The sequence below is a fragment of the Liolophura sinensis genome, chromosome 4 (assembly GCF_032854445.1).
Source record: "Liolophura sinensis isolate JHLJ2023 chromosome 4, CUHK_Ljap_v2, whole genome shotgun sequence".
In the NCBI taxonomy this organism is placed as follows: Eukaryota; Metazoa; Mollusca; class Polyplacophora; order Chitonida; family Chitonidae; genus Liolophura; species Liolophura sinensis.
Window position 1 is genome coordinate 15,091,565 of NC_088298.1, and position 19,633 is coordinate 15,111,197.

At 39.6% G+C, this 19,633-nt stretch overlaps 1 protein-coding gene across 1 annotated transcript in view; it reads right to left on the reverse strand.

Annotated features, from left to right (window-relative positions):
* The window catches only part of LOC135464437 (epidermal growth factor receptor-like), a 160,161-nt gene that overhangs the window by 17,195 nt on the left and 123,333 nt on the right, over window positions 1-19,633 (reverse strand). The window contains 15 exon segments of the mRNA XM_064741863.1: window positions 86-222; window positions 956-1,204; window positions 7,626-7,806; window positions 8,369-8,496; window positions 9,355-9,513; window positions 9,515-9,564; window positions 10,581-10,786; window positions 11,924-12,088; window positions 13,229-13,340; window positions 14,206-14,307; window positions 15,246-15,387; window positions 15,711-15,832; window positions 16,596-16,679; window positions 17,907-18,044; window positions 18,654-19,013. Coding sequence (XP_064597933.1) covers window positions 86-222; window positions 956-1,204; window positions 7,626-7,806; window positions 8,369-8,496; window positions 9,355-9,513; window positions 9,515-9,564; window positions 10,581-10,786; window positions 11,924-12,088; window positions 13,229-13,340; window positions 14,206-14,307; window positions 15,246-15,387; window positions 15,711-15,832; window positions 16,596-16,679; window positions 17,907-18,044; window positions 18,654-19,013 — 2,335 coding nt within the window.

Below are 19,633 nucleotides of genomic sequence, written 5' to 3' on the forward strand. Positions count from 1 at the left end.
TTTGTTATTGATTGGGTTCTTCTTGGGTTCCTGTAGGTTGCATTTAAAGAAGTCATGATGTGAAAAATAAAGCTGTTTGACTCACTCTTCGTTTTTCTTCCTCATGGCCATGACAATTGGGTGAGTATCTCCTACACAAAGCACCTCCTGAATTCGCTGCTGTTCATTTTTTGTTGTCACCTGATACGGCATATCGTCTGGGCAGGTCTGGGTACAGTTGAACTATAAAGAGAAGTCATTTCATTGGTTCATTTATCATTTACTCTGGATCAAGAGTCACAAAGTCATCAAGGGAATATTGAAATTATTCATCACAGTCACCATCACAACAAATGTCAATTACATCCGTTGCCATGGTTATCTACAATATTTTATTTATTTATTTTGATTGGTGTTTTACACAGTACTCAAGAGTATTTCACTAATATGATGACAGCCAGCATCATGGTGGGAGGAAACCGGGCAGAGACCGGGGAAACCCACGACCATCTGCAGGTTGCTGGCAGACCTTCCCACTTATGGCTGAAAAGGAAGCCAGCTGACTTGAACTCACAGCGACTGAGAATTGTTGATGAAAAGTTTTCTGTGCCCACAAGGCATTTACAGCGGGAAAATCGGCCAAATGATGCCATACCACAGTTGACTCCCACATCCACATATAGTATGCGTGCAATTATCAGAGTAAGGGGTCCTTCTTCCCTACCCTTTTTACCTGCAACCAGGGCCAAAAAAACAACAACAACAACAACAACAAAAAAGAACACACAAACATTATGCCAAGCTAAGCAAATGCCATCCACTTTAAAATACATCTTGGATACGTTGATGACTAGCATGCAGTTTTAAGACACTGGGCTTCATCACAAGTGGTAAGAAAATAAATCTGCCCTAACAAAAATAATTACACTGAAAAAAAATTTTAAAACACAATTAAAAAAAAAACAACATGACATACCTCTCCTGAGGATTCATTGAGGTAGACTTTTAACTTTCGACATTTTTCACAGTTGGTGGTGTCTGGCCCATCACATCCGTTCAGACACTCATCGTGACACTGGTCACATTCCTTGTTCTCTTTCGCGTATGTCAAGGCCAGACAACTCTTCACACAGCGCTGGTCAAACTTGAAGTTTTTACACTCTGTACAAAATCCCGCACCAGGTCCAAGACAAGTTGTGCATTCCTCATGACACGGCTCACATAGGCTGGAAATAACAGATGCAGAGAGATTCTGTGCAAAGAGTGACAAAAGGGCTTTTTTGATCGGTCGATTTATGTGCAGTGTTCAAGAATAGTAGTTTCACATCTGTGATGGATCAGTAAGATTTATGAGTGAAGGAAACCACAGCCCTGAAGGAAACTACAGCCCTGAGAAACCAGACAAAGCCAAGAGGAAATTTCATAGAGCCAAAACTAAACCAGAAAGAATTTTTAAATTTGTTGTCTGTCAGTAAAATATGAGTGGAACAAATTTTATAATACATTATCAACAAAAAGGAAGATAACAATACGATTTACTGGACTTATAAATTACATTCAACCCTATCATACTGTTTTACATGTGTGATCTACAAGCGAGTCATTGAATATTTGCGCTGCCTCATTTGAATGTTATCTTGTTGTGCGAACAGTATAGAAGAGTGACGGATTTCTCCTTTTAATTCTCTTCACTGACACATTTTAGAAAAAACAGCCCAGGGGGTTTAGTTGGGAGTCAAATGCAACTCATTTTTATATTAAGCTGGCCAATTCAAAAATTCTGAATTTCTTTCGGCGTTGTGTCCCTTTAATATACCTCACAGGATAGCACTTTTTGCCACATACTGTAGGCCCCCAAAGAACAATGCGATCAGAAGAATCTGAAACTTTTCATGTCCAAGAATTGGACGGATCTCTCTGGTGACCATCCTATTGGAAAATGAAGATCCGTTCTTTTTAACACTGCGATCAGAAGAATCTGAAACTTTTCCTGTCCAAGAATTGGACGGATCTCTCTGGTGACCATCCTATTGGAAAACGAAGATCCGTTCTTTTTAACACTGCCATCAGAAGAATCTGAAACTTTTCATGTCCAAGAATTGGACAGGTCTCTCTGGTGACCATCCTATTGGAAGACGAAGATCCATTCTTTTTAACACTGCGATCAGAAGAATCTGAAACTTTTCCTGTCCAAGAATTGGACGGATCTCTCTGGTGACCATCCTATTGGAAGACGAAGATCCGATTCTTTTTAACACTGCCATCAGAAGAATCTGAAACTTTTCCTGTCCAAGAACTGGACGGATCTCTCTGGTGACCATCCTATTGGAAGACGAAGATCCATTCTTTTTAACACTGCCATCAGAAGAATCTGAAACTTTTCCTGTCCAAGAATTGGACGGATCTCTCTGGTGACCATCCTATTGGAAGACGAAGATCCGTTCTTTGTAACACTGCCATCAGAAGAATCTGAAACTTTTCCTGTCCAAGAATTGGACGGATCTCTCTGGTGACCATCCTATTGGAAAACGAAGATCCGTTCTTTTTAACACTGCCATCAGAAGAATCTGAAACTTTTCATGTCCAAGAACTGGACGGATCTCTCTGGTGACCATCCTATTGGAAAACGAAGATCCGTTCTTTTTAACACTGCGATCAGAAGAATCTGAAACTTTTCCTGTCCAAGAATTGGACAGATCTCTCTGGTGACCATCCTATTGGAAAACGAAGATCCGTTCTTTTTAACACTGCGATCAGAAGAATCTGAAACTTTTCCCTGTCCAAGAATTGGACGGATCTCTCTGGTGACCATCCTATTGGAAGACGAAGATCCATTCTTTTAACACTGCCATCAGAAGAATCTGAAACTTTTCCTGTCCAAGAATTGGACGGATCTCTCTGGTGACCATCCTATTGGAAGACGAAGATCCATTCTTTTTAACACTGCCATCAGAAGAATCTGAAACTTTTCCTGTCCAAGAACTGGACGGATCTCTCTGGTGACCATCCTATTGGAAGACGAAGATCCATTCTTTTTAACACTGCCATCAGAAGAATCTGAAACTTTTCCTGTCCAAGAATTGGACGGATCTCTCTGGTGACCATCCTATTGAAAGACGAAGATCCATTCTTTTAACACTGCCATCAGAAGAATCTGAAACTTTTCCTGTCCAAGAATTGGACGGATCTCTCTGGTGACCATCCTATTGGAAGACGAAGATCCGTTCTTTGTAACACTGCGATCGGAAGAATCTGAAACTTTTCCTGTCCAAGAACTGAACGGATCTCTCTGGTGACCATCCTATTGGAAGACGAAGATCCATTCTTTTTAACACTGCCATCAGAAGAATCTGAAACTTTTCCTGTCCAAGAACTGGACGGATCTCTCTGGTGACCATCCTATTGGAAGACGAAGATCCATTCTTTTTAACACTGCCATCAGAAGAATCTGAAACTTTTCCTGTCCAAGAATTGGACGGATCTCTCTGGTGACCATCCTATTGAAAGACGAAGATCCATTCTTTTTAACACTGCCATCAGAAGAATCTGAAACTTTTCCTTGTCCCAGAACTGGACGGATCTCTCTGGTGACCATCCTATTGGAAAACGAAGATCCGTTCTTTTTAACACTGCCATCAGAAGAATCTGAAACTTTTCCTGTCCAAGAATTGGACGGATCTCTCTGGTGACCATCCTACTGGAAGACGAAGATCCGTTCTTTTTAACACTGCCATCAGAAGAATCTGAAACTTTTCATGTCCAAGAACTGGACGGATCTCTCTGGTGACCATCCTATTGAAAGACGAAGATTCGTTCTTTTTAACACTGCTATCAGAAGAATCTGAAACTTTTCCTGTCCAAGAATTGGACGGATCTCTCTGGTGACCATCCTATTGGAAGACGAAGATCCGTTCTTTTTAACACTGCGATCAGAAGAATCTGAAACTTTTCCTGTCCAAGAATTGGACGGATCTCTCTGGTGACCATCCTACTGGAAGATGAAGATCCATTCTTTTTAACACTGCCATCAGAAGAATCTGAAACTTTTCCTGTCCCAGAACTGGACGGATCTCTCTGGTGACCATCCTATTGGAAAACGAAGATCCGTTCTTTTTAACACTGCCATCAGAAGAATCTGAAACTTTTCCTGTCAAGAATTGGACGGATCTCTCTGGTGACCATCCTACTGGAAGACGAAGATCCGTTCTTTTTAACACTGCCATCAGAAGAATCTGAAACTTTTCATGTCCAAGAACTGGACGGATCTCTCTGGTGACCATCCTATTGAAAGACGAAGATCCGTTCTTTTTAACACTGCTATCAGAAGAATCTGAAACTTTTCCTGTCCAAGAATTGGACGGATCTCTCTGGTGACCATCCTATTGGAAGACGAAGATCCATTCTTTTTAACACTGTGATCAGAAGAATCTGAAACTTTTCCTGTCCAAGAATTGGACGGATCTCTCTGGTGACCATCCTACTGGAAGATGAAGATCCATTCTTTTTAACACTGCCATCAGAAGAATCTGAAACTTTTCATGTCCCAGAACTGGACGCATCTCTCTGGTGACCATCCTATTGGAAAACGAAGATCCGTTCTTTTTAACACTGCCATCAGAAGAATCTGAAACTTTTCCTGTCCAAGAATTGGACGGATCTCTCTGGTGACCATCCTACTGGAAGACGAAGATCCGTTCTTTTTAACACTGCCATCAGAAGAATCTGAAACTTTCATGTCCAAGAACTGGACGGATCTCTCTGGTGACCATCCTATTGAAAGACGAAGATCCGTTCTTTTTAACACTGCTATCAGAAGAATCTGAAACTTTTCCTGTCCAAGAATTGGACGGATCTCTCTGGTGACCATCCTATTGGAAGACGAAGATCCATTCTTTTTAACACTGCGATCAGAAGAATCTGAAACTTTTCCTGTCCAAGAATTGGACATATCTCTCTGGTGACCATCCTATTGGAAGACGAAGATCCGTTCTTTGTAACACTGCGATCGGAAGAATCTGAAACTTTTCCTGTCCAAGAATTGGACGGATCTCTCTGGTGACCATCCTATTGGAAGACAAAGATCCATTCTTTTTAACACTGCGATCAGAAGAATCTGAAACTTTTCCTGTCCAAGAATTGGACATATCTCTCTGGTGACCATCCTATTGGAAGACGAAGATCCATTCTTTTTAACACTGCGATCAGAAGAATCTGAAACTTTTCCTGTCCAAGAATTGAACGGCTCTCTCTGGTGACCATCCTATTGGAAGACGAAGATCCATTCTTTTTAACACTGCCATCAGAAGAATCTGAAACTTTTCATGTCCAAGAACTGGACGGATCTCTCTGGTGACCATCCTATTGGAAGACGAAGATCCGTTCTTTTTAACACTGCCATCAGAAGAATCTGAAACTTTTCCTGTCCAAGAATTGGACGGATCTCTCTGGTGACCATCCTATTGGAAGAAGAAGATCCGTTCTTTTTAACACTGCAATCGGAAGAATCTGAAACTTTTCATGTCCAAGAATTGGACGGATCTCTCTGGTGACCATCCTATATGGAAGAAGAAGATCCGTTCTTTTTAACACTGCAATCGGAAGAATCTGAAACTTTTCATGTCCAAGAATTGGACGGATCTCTCTGGTGACCATCCTATTGGAAGACGAAGATCCGTTCTTTTTAACACTGCGATCAGAAGAATCTGAAACTTTTCATGTCCAAGAATTGGACGGATCTCTCTGGTGACCATCCTACTGGAAGGTGAAGATCCGTTCTTTTTAACACTGCAATCGGAAGAATCTGAAACTTTTCATGTCCAAGAATTGGACGGATCTCTCTGGTGACCATCCTATTGGAAAGACGAAGATCCGTTCTTTTTAACACTGCAATCGGAAGAATCTGAAACTTTTCATGTCCAAGAATTGGACGGATCTCTCTGGTGACCATCCTATTGGAAGAAGAAGATCCGTTCTTTTTAACACTGCAATCGGAAGAATCTGAAACTTTTCATGTCCAAGAATTGGACAGGTCTCTCTGGTGACCATCCTATTGGAAGACGAAGATCCGTTCTTTTTAACACTGCGATCAGAAGAATCTGAAACTTTTCCTGTCCAAGAATTGGACGGATCTCTCTGGTGACCATCCTATTGGAAGACGAAGATCCGTTCTTTTTAACACTGCCATCAGAAGAATCTGAAACTTTTCCTGTCCAAGAATTGGACAGGTCTCTCTGGTGACCATCCTATTGGAAGACGAAGATCCGTTCTTTTTAACACTGCGATCAGAAGAATCTGAAACTTTTCCTGTCCAAGAATTGGACGGATCTCTCTGGTGACCATCCTATTGGAAGACGAAGATCCGTTCTTTTTAACACTGCCATCAGAAGAATCTGAAACTTTTCCTGTCCAAGAATTGGACGGATCTCTCTGGTGACCATCCTATTGGAAGACGAAGATCCATTCTTTTTAACACTGCCATCAGAAGAATCTGAAACTTTTCCTGTCCAAGAATTGGACGGATCTCTCTGGTGACCATCCTATTGGAAGACGAAGATCCGTTCTTTTTAACACTGCCATCAGAAGAATCTGAAACTTTTCCTGTCCAAGAATTGGACAGGTCTCTCTGGTGACCATCCTATTGGAAGACGAAGATCCGTTCTTTTTAACACTGCGATCAGAAGAATCTGAAACTTTTCATGTCCAAGAATTGGACAGGTCTCTCTGGTGACCATCCTATTGGAAGACGAAGATCCGTTCTTTTTAACACTGCGATCAGAAGAATCTGAAACTTTTCCTGTCCAAGAATTGGACGGATCTCTCTGGTGACCATCCTATTGGAAGACGAAGATCCGTTCTTTTTAACACTGCGATCAGAAGAATCTGAAACTTTTCATGTCCAAGAACTGGACGGATCTCTCTGGTGACCATCCTATTGGAAGACGAAGATCCGTTCTTTTTAACACTGCAATCGGAAGAATCTGAAACTTTTCATGTCCAAGAATTGGACAGATCTCTCTGGTGACCATCCTATTGGAAGAAGAAGATCCGTTCTTTTTAACACTGCGATCAGAAGAATCTGAAACTTTTCCTGTCCAAGAATTGGACGGATCTCTCTGGTGACCATCCTACTGGAAGACAAAGATCCGTTCTTTGTAACACTGCGATCATAAGAATCTGAAACTTTTCATGTCCAAGAACTGGACGGATCTCTTGTTTTTTTATGTCAGCTGCAGCTTTCTCTGAGAACTGTTTTCGTAAATGATGTCTGGGCTATAGCTCCAAAAAGCGACTTGACATATGAAAAACTGGCGAACAAAGTTTTGCAACTGTGCTGCCAGGCACATTTAGCTGTCGCGATTTTATTTCTAAACCAAGGTTGATGCAACCCCTGACAGCCACTAGAAGATCCCCTTATTGCTGATGGATCAATCCATTGTCCACCAGAGGCACTAAGACAGCTATCAGTCTTCAGTCTTACAACAAGATAACAAGATCTCCCGCCAAAACTGGTTAACTGGAAACACTGAAGATTCATATTTTCATTATTAAACAACATGGATAAAATCACATTTGCTTAAAGAATTCTTTTGTTTCCTTTTTTTTTTTTCATTTTGCTTCTTTTATTCAAGGTGCATATATGGACTTACATGTTTTCCTCGCATCTCGGATGGATCTCTCATAGGAACCTGTGACATAAAATACCCTTCCTGGCACTCTGAATCCTTCGGTAGGCATTCTGGGATACGCTCCGAGTCTATCATTCGCATGATTCCAATCTCACAGTTGAAGCATCCACCGTTATAGACTAAGCTTGAGTTACCTGAGCACCTGTACATAGAACGTAATATTTGCACAGGTGAGTTTTTCTAATTTGAAAACAAAACAGTCCACAGCTCATATTATGAAAACACTTCATTGTTCATGTGTGAACATTTGCCTGTTCCTTCGTATTACGATGATGTTCCCTAACCAAATATTGTCAGATTATTTTTGCCTTTTTAACCGAGGTAAAAATTTTAAACTATATACTTTATTGCTGAAGTTTAAAAGTATGATGTCATGCTGGCTTCTTTTCCTCCTATGTGTGGGAAGGTCTGTCAGCAAACTGCGAATGGTCATGGGTTTCGCCCAGGAAATAAATAAATAAATAAAAGGTGCGATGCATTTGTAGTAGTATACTGAACAGTTGTTGGACATAGCTTAAACTTCTATGATGTAAAATTTGTGCTTTAAAATTACACATCTAATTTAAAAAAAAACAACAAAATACACTTATACGAAAAGTTTGAAAGATAGTTTTTGTGAACATGGGCCTTGTTTTTTTCTGTTTTTTCTTTTTTTTTTTGGTTCTTGTCTGAACACTGTTCGTCATGTAATGTCAAAGACTTACCCGTCCAGACAATTTGGATGACAAGGTTGACAGACGTTATTTTCGTCTGGGTACTTGTGGGGCGGACATTCCTCAACGCAGTACGGCCCATCGCGCACATTTAGACACTTGGCACAGTGCTCCGCAGACTGTTTTGGCAGAAAAAAGACATTTGCAAGTACATGTATCATACGGTACTGTTAGCCAGGATTTATTTACTGGCCTAAGTGGTTTGAATGCCAATATGACGCACTGACCCAGGAGCCTGTCGCTAATGCAGTCAAGTCCACCTCATGCTGGTTTCAAAATTGACAATGCTTGACAATGTAAAATTCTGGGTAACTTATTGTAGAAGAAATTTCAGTTGAAATAACGAGAAGGAACATACCAAATTTAATGATTAAAATTTTGATTCAAGAGTAAGATCGCTTTCGTGTTCCAGGGCCAACGGCCGATTCCACTGAAGTCAAAATACAATCTTGAAGCTTAAAATTTTGTCCAATTTATCCCTGTTATATTAAGACAACCATGTCAAAATTTCAACTTCTAGTACAATAAACCAAGCATTCGTTAAAGAGAATTTAACTTTTGACTTAAGTCAGAAATGGCTTTGGGGAATCGGCACCTAGAGAGTAAGCCACAACCCTTTGTCGAGTACAGGAAAAGCTTACTGACTTAAAGCTGCAGACAAAGCACCAAGGCCTCAAGGTCATGCTCAAGGTCAATGCTTGGACAGATTGTGAAACTTTTGCCTTAAATATCTATGTCACTCAAGTCCCCCAATCGTCAACTTATATTTTTTCCTGGAATATCCCTTGTTTTTTTTTCAAAAAAATTCAGAATCCTGAAAAAATCTTGAAAACTTTCAAATAACACTTTTATTTCATTAAAATCCATTATTGTGAACATATTACGAAGGTTCATAATTTCATGCTTGCAAAACTGCTGAAAGAATAAGTTTTACTGCATTATTCTAATTTTGTCAGAAAGAGATAAATAGTACTTACTGGTCCATTGCAAGTACTCAAGCACTGATCATGACATTTTTTACAGACGTTCTTTCCACCATCAAAAAGTTTCGGAAGATCCTGACATGAACTGACACACATAGGCGTGTTTTCTACATGGTAACTACGGCAACTGAGACATTTCTCTGGGCCCCGCCCCCCAGCAACCATCCTCACTGCATTGCGGATCACAAATCAGATTCTCCTGTTCTGTGGGTGAAAAACAAAACAAGGGTAATTATTTACTTACCCAATGTCTTCCACCTTTACAATCACCAACATTTTGAAGCACTGAGAAAAAATTATGTGTAACTGTGTACAAACATATTCTCCACAGTTTTACGAAGCTTGTATCTTTAGTGACACAAACAAATAATTTCAGATAAATGTATATTCATACATTAAAGTTTATGTTTTTTTTCTGTTTTGGAAGTCTTGGCAGTCTTCTTTAAGACAAAATGCTTTGATACATCACTGTTGCTGGTGCAAAACTTTTTACTAGTTGCTATTTGTATTTATTTATTTATTTGATTTGTGTTGTATGCCATACTCAAGAATATTTCACTTATACGACGGCGGCCAGCAATATGGTGGGAGGAAATCGGGCAGAGCCTGCGGGTAACCCACGACCATCCGCAGGTTGCTGGCAGATCTTCCCACGTACAGCCAGAGAGGAAGCCAGCATGAGCTGGACTTGAACTCACAGCGACCGCATTGGTGGGAGGCTCCTTGGTCATTGCGCCGTGTTGGCGTGCTAACCACCTCGGCCACGAAGCATAAATGTATGCATAAATTCGACTGAAAAAGAGCTTTGGAGGTTACATAGGTTGAATATTTACAGTAAATAAATAAATTCAAAACCGGCAAAACTAAATTCTGTGCAACTGCTAATTCTACCAGGAACTACTAGTCACTAATATCAAAATATGAAAATACTGTCTAAGTGCTACCAAAAAGGGCATCTTCAGAAAAAAAACAAATGTCATAGAATGACTTTAGGGGCTGAATGTTTTTTTAACTCTTCACTAAACCTCAAACACCCAGGGTTTCCCCTGGGCTCTGCCAGGTTTCCACCAACCATAATGCTGGCCACCGTCGTATGAGTGAAATATTCTTGAATACGGCGTAAAACACCAATCAGATAAATAAATAAATAAAACACCTTTAATATGAATTATCAAAATGAGCAACCATTGCTGTCTATTATTGCAATGGAAATTGCTTACTGCACATGTTGGGGTCTTTATTATATGACACTGTAGCTGACTGCCTGTAGACTGGCTTAGAGAAAAGCTTCTTGAAGTCGATCGTATACGCGTAGCACAGGTCTTTGTTGCTGTTGATGAACACCTTTCCCGTGAGGATAGACTTCAGTTTGACCAGATCCAAAGACTGAAGCGGTGTCATCATGATGCTCAGAGAGTTTCCCACACTGAAATTAGAAACATTCCCATGTACGTCAAACGTGCAACCACAAACACGACACAAATACATGAAAAAAAAAAATGTAATAGGCGTCATGGTAATACTTACAAGTAAAGAGCACACTAAAATGAAGTATGTATCAGATGGAAGTTCATTAAAAACTATCCAGAAAAAACAGTTTGATTTATTCATTTAGAATGTTTCCAACCGAATAAAATACTTTGAAAACATTCTATTCTACGGTGAGTTGTTGAGACATACAGTGTTGAGACATACAGTGATGAGACATACAGCGTTGAGACATAGTGTCGAGACATACAGTGATGAGACATACAGTGTTGAGACATAGTGATGAGACATACAGTGATGAGACATACAGCGTTGAGACATAGTGTCGAGACATACAGTGTTGAGACATACAGTGATGAGACATACAGTGTTGAGACATAGTGTCGAGACATACAGTGATGAGACATACAGTACACAGGTGGCATCACATGCATATTACTGCATTAAATACTTCGCTTCAAGGTCCATTTATTGAATGCATTCATACTTCTGCATGTTTGTGGATTTTGATTGATTGTATCTAGCAGTCTTTGTGTGTATGGTCCCCATATGTCACCGTAGAATCCAAAGTTTCAATTGCAATTTATTAGGTCAAAAAACAGTTTTCATTGGACTTTAATCTGACATATACTTCATGTTAGTGTTATCTTTGCCTTTAAGGGGCATTTTCACGCAGAGAGTAGAGCTATTCCCACCTGCACATGGGACAACAACATGTACAGAAAACTACACAAATACATAGACAGATTTCTGTATTACTAAGTACTAGCAAGTCACTCAGGGGCATGGAATAAAGCAAAGTAACTGTGCATGCCAGATTTATTTAAAGCTCTACCTCTGAACTGACCTGGGGTATGAATCTATACCATCACACCATGTTCTGATTAAAACTCATTAAAAAGGATATGATTCATTCACGGGCATAATAAAGAGAGAGAAATGAATTTTGTGTGTCTGTAAATCTCTTAAGGGAAAGAAAAATCTTATTATGTTTCAAAGAGGATGAATAAGAACAAATATATCTTATATATATCAAATATATAAATAAAAAAAAATAAAAAATACTTTTACATACGTGTCGACGTCCCTGCCACCGATAGTTTCTAAGTTCCGCAGGAAGGAAAGATTGGTGAACTCCGGATGATCCGACTGGATCATTACATAGCCTGTCACCTCTTTGACATCTGAGAAAACTTCCAGCTCTGATGGTTTGACAGGGGTTGGGTCCAAAAGTGGATCACTACAAAAATGAGGACCTGGATTAAGGATGGAAACATAACATGCCAAAGTGGTGCAATGACCCACCTAGGAGCCTCTAAACAATGCCGTCGCTGTGAGTTCAAGTCCAGTTCTGCCAGCAACCTGCGGATGGTCATGGCTTTCCAATGGGCTCTACCCAGTTCCCTTCCACCAGCCAATGTCGCATAAGTGAAATATTCTTGACTCGGGTGTAAAACACCAATTAAATAAATAAATAAAGAGTAAGGAAGAAAACATTTACAACAAACAATACCCGTTGCACATAGCTTTGGGAGTTTTCTTTGTTACCTTACTTGCCCGACATCTGCATGCTGCAGGTGCTTGACAGTACAAAGGTGTTCATGACTATCCAGATTCTGACATGAACTGACACATCCAGATTGCCAGATTCTGACAAAATAGAATATTTTTAATATATATAAATAGATTCCAAAATAGAATATTTTATGATCTTCATTGACCTCTAAAAATGTGCCTGTTATTGTTTCATTGGTTTCATGCATACTCAAGAATAATTTGAACAAATGGGTGAACAAGTGGATGAACAAATGGGTGAACAAGTGGATGAACAAATGGATGAACAAGTGCATGAATAAATGGGTGAACAAGTGGATGAACAAGTGGATGAACAAATGTATGAACAAGTGAATGAACAAGTGGAAGACTATGGCTTAATGCCACTTCGGCAGCCATACTGTGATGAGGACAATGTTTAAACCCAGAGAGAGTAAAATTCTTTCAATGCGATAATGAGGACGAACAGAAGTCTTTAAAATGTGCAAAGTGGTGTAGAAATACTGATCTCACTCTCAGAGCCTTCGCGGCTGACGGGGTAAGCGCGCAAACACGGCGGCAGGAGCCTCAAACTAATACTGTGAGTTCAAGTCCAGCTCAAGCTGGCTTATTCTATGGCCGTAGGTGGGAAGGTCTGTCAGCAACGTCATGGGTTTTCCCTGGGCTCTGCCTGTTTTTTTCCCCACCCATATTGCTGGCCAACGACACATAAGTGAAATACTATTGACTCAGGTGTGAAACATCAATTAAATAAATAAGCTGATTCTCACTCTCTTAATGCTGTGCAAAAACCTGATAATGTACGTAACCTGTATCTAATAATTACCCTATAAATGTGGCTGCCAAGATTCTTAGGTTGCCATTGATAACTGTGCACCCTGTGAAATTCTTGAGTGACCGTGCTCCCACGAAATTGTTGGCATCATTCCCCTTGCACACTGTCATAATGAAAGGAGAAGAAAAACAATTATCATCTTTTTATTGGATTGTTTTTTTTACGTTGCACTGAAGAATGTTTTACTTCTTGAGTCAAACTTCCAGAATGTTTTTCTTCTTGAGTCAAACTTCCAGAATGTTTCACTTCTTGAATCAAACTTCAAGACTGTTTCAGTTCTTGAGTCACACTTCAAGAATATTTCACTTCTTGAATCAAACTTCAAGACTGTTTTAGTTCTTGAGTCAAACTTTAAGAACATTTCATTTCTTGAGTGAGTCTTTAAGACTGTTTCGCTTCTTGAGTGAAACTACAAGAATGTTTTTCTTCCTGACTTTTGCTAGTTTTGTGGGCGGAGAAGACCCGCAAGAGCTGAGAGAAAACTACTGCACCTTGCCAGCTGCCAAACAAACCTCATGACACAAGACTGCAGCCAAACCAGAGTGTTGTAGATTTGCACCCGAGACCTTATCACTGGTCAAGGTCGTGAAGCCATTAGCCAGTGTAGCATGTCATTAACTTAGTTACTTTCTTCCCTCCTATACAAAAGAGGTTACCAGTCTGCATGTCAGTCAGCAACTTTATGGGAAAAGTTATGAAAGGATTTGAATGAAATTTATGGAGAGCTCGTTGGCCTTTTGCTATGGCAAATCAGTTAAATTCTGGCGTTGTCACCATTGACTGACAGTACAGAAATGCAGAGTATCATTCCTTAGAGTGGGAATTTTTACATTTACCATTGGTCGAGGTTTGTAATCTTGGACTACCTTCTTGTTTAATTGTTGTTCAAATATAGACTCAAGAATTTTTTGTTTACAGGTCTTTATACAATCTCTATCTTTCTGGTTACCATGGCACACAAAATTTACCTTTTGGACACGGCCCTTTGCACGGCACACACGTTCCGTTCACAGGATGTTTTTCAGGACGGCAGGATTTCACACATCCTTCTCTGTCCTTCACCAAATGTTCTGAAAACAGACAAATGTTTCATTGTTTCACACACGACACACTGTTCATTTCCGATTTCATTTCAGAAAATGTCTCTGAATCCATCTGATTTTAGTACATGTGTCACAGCATGATAGAGTCCTTTTGTACATGTTTCACAGCATGATAAGAGTCCTTTAGTACATGTGTCACAGCATGATAGAGTCCTTTAGTACATGTGTCACAGCATGACAGTCTTTTAGTACATGTGTCACAGCACAATGCAGTCTTTTAGTGCATGTGTCACAGCACAATGCAGTCTTTTAGTACATGTGTCACAGCAAGATACAGTCTTATTACATGTGTCACAGCATGACACAGTCCTTTAGTACATGTGTCACAGCACAACAGTCTTTTAGTACATGTGTCACAGCACAATGCAGTCTTTTAGTGCATGTGTCACAGCACAATGCAGTCTTTTAGTACATGTGTCACAGCAAGATACAGTCTTATTACATGTGTCACAGCATGACACAGTCCTTTAGTACATGTGTCACAGCATGACACAGTCTTTTAGTACATGTGTCACAGCATGACAGTCTTTTAGTACATGTGTCACAGCATGACACAGTCTTTTAGTACATGTGTCACAGCACAATGCAGTCTTTTAGTACATGTGTCACAGCATGATAGACTGTTACACTATTTCTGCATGAACCAGGATTCTGCTGGAGGACTAAGTTCCTGAATCTTGGCCTCTATACATATGGTGTGACATTACCAAGTATCACACAGTTTGCTCCAGTCTAACACTCTATGCTATAGTCTTCTATATCGTATTCTTGCATAAGTCAAGATTCTGCTGGAGGACTAAGCATCCCCGACGCCGGCTCCCTTTGCGCTGTTTTCATCATTTCTCTCAATTTTATCCACCCCAAACATCAATCCCCAAAATAAAATATATAAATGAACAGCTTACTTGGACATTCTTTCACGCATAATGACCCGTATGCATATTTAGCATTGGGATTTGGTTTCCAGAGGAAGTCCTTTTCATCGTAGATTTCTTGCTGAGGGCAGAATGGCACGCACTCTCCATCGTTTTGGAAATTTCGACATGCCTAAAAGAATAACATTCCACCATTACACACACAAGTAACCAGTTTCCAATTTGGAAATAACCGATTGTTGTTAACCGCCAGACTCAACCAATTTTCTCTTATGCAATGGTAGTGAGTTTTACAGTAGGAAATAAACCACCAACCTTTGACAACTCACTGACAAACTTTCCTATTTGTGAAGTACAGATAAGCTTACCATATCGGTGGAATATATTAAGTAATTCAACAAATGTTAGACTGGAGACAACAGCATATATAACAATATTACCAGTAATACAGGTGAGTAAGAAATGTACATGTATGTTTGCCTAGTAGCATTTTACCCAGCAGTCTGTCTTTTTGGCTCCAGTACAGCCTCCTGCACAATTCGGATGACAACACTGGCCTGACAGAGGACCAAAACAGCGGCCATCACAAGACGGGTTACACACATCACCGCGGGTCACTGAAATCAGAAATATCAGCTGGCTTCCTGTATCTGATAGTTGTTAAAGACATACCCCCCTGTTTTTCAGTAACACAATTGTAGCCAGTTTTATAGGTGGCGGAAACCAGAGTGCCCCTAAACCAACAACCTCTGCCTATTAAGTTACTGGTAAAATTTCCAATGTGTAACTTGCTCTCTCCCACAACTTCATGTATGACCACACAAAAATACATTGGTTCTTGACAACAAGTAGGGAAATGAACCCATATCTTCCATAACCTATTTTTTGCACGTATGAAGGTACACTGTAGGTATGCTTGGGTTTGAACATCAGACTTAACAATTTTTCCGTCATATGACGACTGAGTGCGAGTACATAACAAGGTATCGCTTTGAGGCAGGGCGAGCCCATGCCGCCACTGAAGCATCGTGGGAAACACACCAGACAAGACATCCCACCCCATGCTGCTACATTAAACTAACACTGGGTAGACCAGTCCTGTTTCTTTGCTCTAACCACTCAGTGCCAAATGAAAACAGAAACAAGTGCCAGTTTTAAATCTTTGGTATAAACCAACCTTGGCTTGATCCCAGATGTATCAACTTCAAGGCAGACACTTTAACCATTAGGCCACTGAAGCGATTAGTTTTTCTATGAGGTGAAATTGATATTTACACACAATTCACTCATAACTGAAGATTTAACAGCAATTTTAAAACCATGCTGTCAAAATATGTACAAATTAAGCCAAAAAAAAGAGTACTTTTTCCCAGAACTTACATTTCTGACACATATCTGGACCACTTCCCCAACAATGTCTTCTGCCAGTTGAGTTCTGGAAACATGACGGATGGCATTCACCACCTGAAACCATAGCGACAACATTATTTATTCCATAATTCTTTGAACTTTTTAACCAAGCTGAGAATGACACAGAATACATCGGTAGCAGACTTGATAAGGGCTGAATGAAACATGTGTATGGAAAATCAGTATGATTACTCAGGTGATATAAATTTTACAACAATTCCAATCCATGGGAAGTGACCATTAATTAAGTACAAATGATTGTTCATTTCTAGATTTTCATTATAGTTCTTTCTGCATGTACATGTAACTTTTCATAATTTATTCTTTGATGAAGGAAACATTTTAAAACACTTTATATTCAAAATTATATAAGGATGGAAAATTTAAATTTTGTCAATATTTTATTAATCATACACTTATTCCATTACAAATACCAGTATAGATGGCAAGCATAGTCTGTCTGGTAGCTGGAGTAGGCAAACATTTGAAGAGACGAGGCTTCTAATTTGATCAGCTCTGGTACAAAAACGTTGCTAGAAATCGATGAAGACTATAAGGGGGAATAACTCTGGATACCAAATCAAAACTTACCTCCCCTTGATAAACTATTACAATTGACTTTTCTTTCATTTTGGTATCTTTCAATGCCAAACGTAGTGCATAGCTTAAATAACGCTAGATTTCGGCGAACTCAATTTAGTCTGTCTGTTTTCTAGCAACAAGAAATGCAACAAATGTCTTAAATGCAATTCTGAAATTTATCATTTTTATCCACCATTCTAACAATATTAGGGGCCTCCGTGGCTCAGTCGGTTAGCGCACTAGCGCAGCGTAATGACTCAGGAGTCTCTCACCAATGCCGTCGCTGGGAGTTCAAGTCCAGTTCATGCTGGCTTCCTCTCCAGCCGTAAGTGGGAAGGTCTGCCAGCAACCTGCGGATGGTCGTGGGTTTCCCCCGGGCTGTGCCCGGTTTCCACCCACCATAATGCTGGTCGCCGTCGTATAAGTGAAATATTCTTCGAGTACGGCGTAAAACACCAATCAAATAAATAAATAAATCTAACAATGTTTAAACCAACTTCTTTTATATAGTTTCATTCTTTGAAAAAATATCGACTACATGTACATAAAGAGAAGTAATCCAGGCAAGTCTTTTTTTTTTTTTTCTTGCTCCTGTTCAAATATAACATTTCTCTCAAAGCTTTATCTTTTTATGTAATGGTGCGCAAAAATATAAACAGGTGAAAAAAATGTATGCAAGGTATGAAATGTGTAACTTACAAGTTCGCTGATGGAATTTGCTGTCAAGGCTGAACTGGACAGGGGGCGTGACGGACGGGTTGATGTCACTCCACACAATGGTGTTCTCATAACACAGGAGGTTATTGTTATGGAAAAACACTTTGCCATCGAGAATTTCTTTAAAAAATATAACAATTAAAAAGAATGGAGAAAAATATGAAAATGGAAAACGAACATCGATAAATTGCACAGGTTTATAGTGGTACGATTACATTACTGTACTTCACCTCTAGTTTGCTACATGCTACATTTGCTAAAATTCACATTCAGACCCACATAAGTGCCTTAAAATGGTACTCTTGTTACCACCAGATTAGTTTTTCTGATACAAAAATAGTTTAACGTCACAAAAACCTCATTCAGAACCAAGAAAAATGTGTCCTTTAAAAAATGCTAAACTGTAGGTGAAATATTGGTTATATCTGACCAAAAATCGACATCATATCTTACCAAAATCGACATCTCATTTAACTAAACCGATTCCTATATACATACATGTATCTCCAATCAGTTACCAACAATTTCATGTAATTTTTATCTTTTATTTATTTATTAATTTATTTGATTGATATTTGCCAGCATAGTGGCCGGCACTGTGATGGGAGGGAACCGAGCAGAGCCCTGGGGAAACCCACCACCATCCGATGACTAAGTTGATGAAAAATCATGTCATATTACACATCTACTGTTAACCACAGATTTATTATAAAAAAAAAATTTACTCACCATACAGCGACTTGAACTGTAGCTCCATCAACCCATATTTATTTGAGCCTGGCTGGACGTTAAGTGCTATGTACAAACTGTAGTATTCCCCATTAGATTTGAACAATGTCCTGCCGCGAATGATCCGCAAATTGACCAAGGGAATGTACTGCGCAAAGACGGATACCAGCATAACGTAGCCCGTAACCTCTCTAATGTTTGACAGAAAGCTAAGGTCATAATCCTGGTTTTCTTCGTCCAGGAACACGATCTCGAGGTTACCATCAACATAGGTGCAGTTCGTGTAACGGGTCTTGTAAGCACCATAACGGTAAGACGCTGACCCTCGTGAGCTCATACCAGTATTTGACCCCAGGCATACTGCAAGAAAAAGAACAGAAAAATGGCTTTTTTTTTTAACCAAATAACAGGAGCGATAAACAATATTTCCTAACAGAAACAACAGCACATAAAACAGCTAGGAATTCATTTGATATTATGAAGCTATGTTTTCTACAGCAACAACACACACTGATAAGACAGGTCAAATTTCTTTCATACATGTATAATAAAATTGTGCCATTGTTGTTTTGAATTTGTGTTGTTTTGAATTTTTAATAGAAGAGCCATTAACATGTATAAATACCAGACATAAATCGTTTGATTTACCAGTGTTAATTTACTCATTGAAGTGTACTCAAGACGTTCTCAATCATACAATGGCCGTCAGTTTTCCAGGTGAAGGAGAACAAAGTGCTCAGGGATAAACCACCAACATTTGGCAAGTTACTGAAGAACTTTCTCCCACGATACTAACAGACGAACACAAGCAGTCTTAAATGAACACTGAGAGCGAAGGGAATGGTAAAAATGAAATGATAAAACAGTCAATACAACATAAGGTTAGTGAGACAAGGTTTACTAGTGACCTGTGGATGGGCATGGCTTTAACCCGGGGCTCGGTTTCCTCACGCCATAATGCTGCATACCATCTTATAAGC